Genomic DNA, 3669 nt, shown 5'->3' with positions numbered 1-3669 from the left:
AACACTGACCCCCAAAGAATGGAGGGTGTAGCAGGCACTGTGCGAGAACAGATCCAACTCTATCAGGATTCAGCCCCAAGTCAACAACACATAGCACAAACCTTACACATAGCTAGGTAAGGAAACCACAAGAGCCAAAATAATGGATTATACAAACAGGAAAACCATTTAAGCCAATCATTTGTGTTAGCCTTGTTTCGTGTGGCTTTGTGGAGAGAATTACTTTTATCTGGAGAATGTCAAGGGTGAAACCCAGCTGAGCCAGGGCGTCTAGGAACAATGACAAACAGCCTTCCACAGGAGGCATGGATGGAGGGGCGAACCCAAGCTGGGATTCTCCCGGGATCTGACAAAGCCAGGCTCGTCATCCAGTGAGCGACACTTACCTGCTTGCTCACAAGGCTGACGGGTCACGACGGTAAACATCTTCTCTCCCGGCTGAGGGGGAAAGAACAGAATGAGAGCGTGGCCAGCCCCTGACTTCGGAAGTTCAAAAACAAACTTGCACGTATTAATAGCGGCTCTAAATGGAAGCCTCTTTGGGAACTCAAACCCAGAGCTTCAGAGACCAATGGGAGTTGGACCATCAAGCCCAGCGTCCTCTCCCCAAATGTAAAGCTGGAAGAAAGGATAGGTTAAAACTTAACGGAGCAATTTTGAAAATAAAACCACAAAGGAATAGGTGTGCTTTTTCCTTTTTTTCTCCTGTAGGTCGCTCCACCTGTGAGCATCTCAGGGCCACAACAAACGCTCCTCGCTCCTCTTAGGAGCATTCACAAGGCTCGTGCTGGGCTGTACTTCAAAGCGCACCAGCAAAGCCGGTTCGCAGTGGTGTGTGCTGGTTAGTGACTGCCAGCATGCAGTCACCCCTTAAAGACCTGCGGTGTGTCTCCAGCTCCCTGCAGACAGCTGTCAGCCCTGGGAATCAGAATAGGGACCCGGGAGCCGGCCGATCCCCTATATTCGCAGGTCTTGGGGTGCTTCGTGACGCGGTGTCCCTTCCCTGCCAAACCACAGTGCCCAGCTCCCCGGGGTTTCGGCTCCTGTCTGTGACCCTCTGCGGGAGGCGACGCCTAGTCCTTCCCTCCCAGCTCCTAGCCTCCCACAGCCCGCTCCATCCCACCCCCCGCGCGGCTCCAGACCTTACCTGCGCGCTGCGCTCGCTGCGGGTAGCTGAACGGCGGCGGCGCCTCCAGGGTGCGGGAGGCGCGGGAGTCCGGGAGGCGGGGCGAGGCGGCGTGGGTGGCGCAGTCTGCGGGGACCGCCTCTGCGCTGAGGCCAGGACCTCTTCACCTTCCCCCGGCTCCTCCCTCTCACTTCACCCCAGCTTGTCCTGGAAGAGGAGGGAGGGGGTCAGCGCCACGTGGGGGACAGTCGATCCTTGCCGGCCCTCGTATTAGTTACTTCCCTCGTTGCTATGACAAAGTACCTGACGGAAGGAACTTGAAGAAAAGGTGACTCACAGCTGTAGGGTACCATCCTTTACGGGGCGGGGCGGGGGGGGGGCGGGGAAGGCGCAATGCCAGGAGCTTGAGTAGCTGGTCACCCTGCCCCTGCAGTCAGATACCAGAGAGAGATCAGGACCCCAGCCTAAGACCTTGGTGTCGCCTTCATTCAGGGTGGGTCTTCCCACATCAGTTAGCCCAGTCTAGGTAACAGTCTCAGACATGCTCAGTTTGTCTCCTAAGTGATGTTAAATGGTGGTAAACTGACAGTATTAATTATCACAGAGTCCCACCAGGACCCAGCCAGATAGCTCTCCACATCCCTGAGCCCAAGGCAGAGGAGGAGATGATATGACCTTGCCCCGGGTCCCAAGAGATCCCGAGTGGGAGTCCAGTACCCTTTGCCTGCCAGTCCTCAACTGTCAATACAAATAGCCCTTTAGAAGAAGAGATGCATTTATAACACTTAGTTGTGTGTGTACCTGCTTGAGTTTATGTGTACCATGAGTGTGTGGGTACCCTCTGGAACTGGAGTCATAGGCAGTTGTGAGCTACCATGTGGGTGCTGGGAATTGAACGCGGGTCTTCTGGAAGAGTAACCAGTGCTCTCAATTGATGAGCCATCTCCCCAGTCCCCTGTTTAGTATGTTGTTTTGAAACAAGGTTTCCCTATGTTGCGGATGCTGGACGCTTGTTCCTGCCTCAGCCTTCTGGTGCTGGGGTCACCCTTTGGCCGCCATACTTGTTACAAGGTAACTCTGATTTCCTAGTTTCCCTGTCACACCTTTCTGGAAGGGAAAAACAGGATCAAGAGCCAAGGAGGACAGGACAAGCCACTCAGAGAGCGCACATGATTTTTTGCAGCCCCCTCCAGTATCGCTGCATATGGGGGTGGCGTATATCAGAGCACCCAGAAGGGTAAGTGGGCAGGTGGGTTCCTGTGTAGCTTGGGTGCACATTGGGGAGCCCAGAACAATGCAGACCCCCTTACATGGTAGCGAATATGTGGTGCTGATACCCAAGGACTTCCTTAGCGACAAAGGAGACACTCTTCTCCATCCTGAGTGTCACTGAGCCAACAGTCAGGACAATAACAGCCTGGAGGAAGCCACATAGAACAGATGGTAAAGTGGGCAGCCCAAGGACTGCAGCGACCAGAAGGGCCTCAGGGTCCACTTCTGGTGCAGCCTCTTGGTGCCTCTGAGGGCCTCCAGCAGAAAGTCTGAGAGGGAGGCTATCCCATTGTTCTTGTTCTTTCTGTCGGTGTGATAAAACACAAAGCCAGCTTAAGGGAGGAAGGGTTTCTATGGTTATACTTCCAGGTCACAGGCCATCAGTGAGGGAGGTCAGGGCGGGAAATCAAGCCGAATATTGAAGGAACGCTGCTGGCTGGCTGTCTTGCAGGCTCATGTTCTGTTAGCTTTCTTATATAATGCAGGACAGCCTGCCCAGGGAATCCCACAGTGGGCTGCGCCCTCCTACATCGAGACAATCCCCAATAAACACATCCACAGGTCAGTTCGACCTAGGCGATTCCTCAATTGAGGCTTTCTTCTCAAACGACTCTAGGTTATGTCAAAGTGACAACCACAACTAGCTGGAACAGAGGTCTCTCCTTATGGTTCAGTATTTCTGGGAGGAAAAGCTGAGGGCAAGGTCCTCAGCCTCCCTGCCCTCTCCTAAAGATCTACCAGTTTTCTCCTGTGAAAGTGGGCTGAAGTCCCTGTGAGAGAAGAAGGCCTTAAGACAAGAATTCCCCCCTTTCAGACCTCCCAGCCCAGAGAGGAGAGCCCAGGCCACAGCCGCGCGGCGAGTGTGTCTGTGTTCACAGGAGGCAGTGTTGGATGGAGATGGGTCCCTGCTGTGAGACGGGTACATGCTCTGCAGTGGGGTGGGGTGCTGGCTACATTATGAGACTTATTTTCCTTGAACACTAAAGGTCACTGGAACACGACACCTGTGGTAGAACCCCAAGTCCCTAAGCATCCAGGGGGACAGTGGTCCACTGCCCCCAGCTGGCACTGCCCCCAGACCTGAGCCCAGAGAGCTCTGCTCCAAGGTATGCATCTAACAGTAGCGACTCTGGTGAGTTGCTGGGGACTGCAAAAGGTTCCGGGGCCCAGGGGCCTTGCAATGCATCTAAAAAAATAAATAAATAACTGGGCCAACTTTGCTTTTCGCTTACCTCAATCTGCGAGCCACGTGAGCCTGAGTGTCTTCACCT

General features: G+C 54.1%; 1 protein-coding gene across 1 annotated transcript in view; it reads right to left on the bottom strand.

Moving 5' to 3' along the window:
• The window catches only part of Entpd3 (ectonucleoside triphosphate diphosphohydrolase 3), a 27851-nt gene extending 26642 nt beyond the window's left edge, over window positions 1-1209 (bottom strand). The window contains exons 1-2 of the mRNA XM_005348117.3: window positions 1148-1209; window positions 387-438 (exon numbers count right to left, since the gene is read on the bottom strand). Coding sequence (XP_005348174.1) covers window positions 387-426 — 40 coding nt within the window. The 5' untranslated portion in view covers window positions 427-438; window positions 1148-1209. The remainder of the gene's footprint in view (window positions 1-386; window positions 439-1147) is intronic.
• Between the last annotated feature and the right edge of the window lie 2460 nt (window positions 1210-3669).

The sequence above is a fragment of the Microtus ochrogaster genome, chromosome 5 (assembly GCF_000317375.1).
Source record: "Microtus ochrogaster isolate Prairie Vole_2 chromosome 5, MicOch1.0, whole genome shotgun sequence".
Lineage (NCBI taxonomy): Eukaryota > Metazoa > Chordata > Mammalia > Rodentia > Cricetidae > Microtus > Microtus ochrogaster.
Note: the sequence above shows the minus strand (reverse complement) of the source record. Positions and strands in the feature narration are given on the sequence as shown.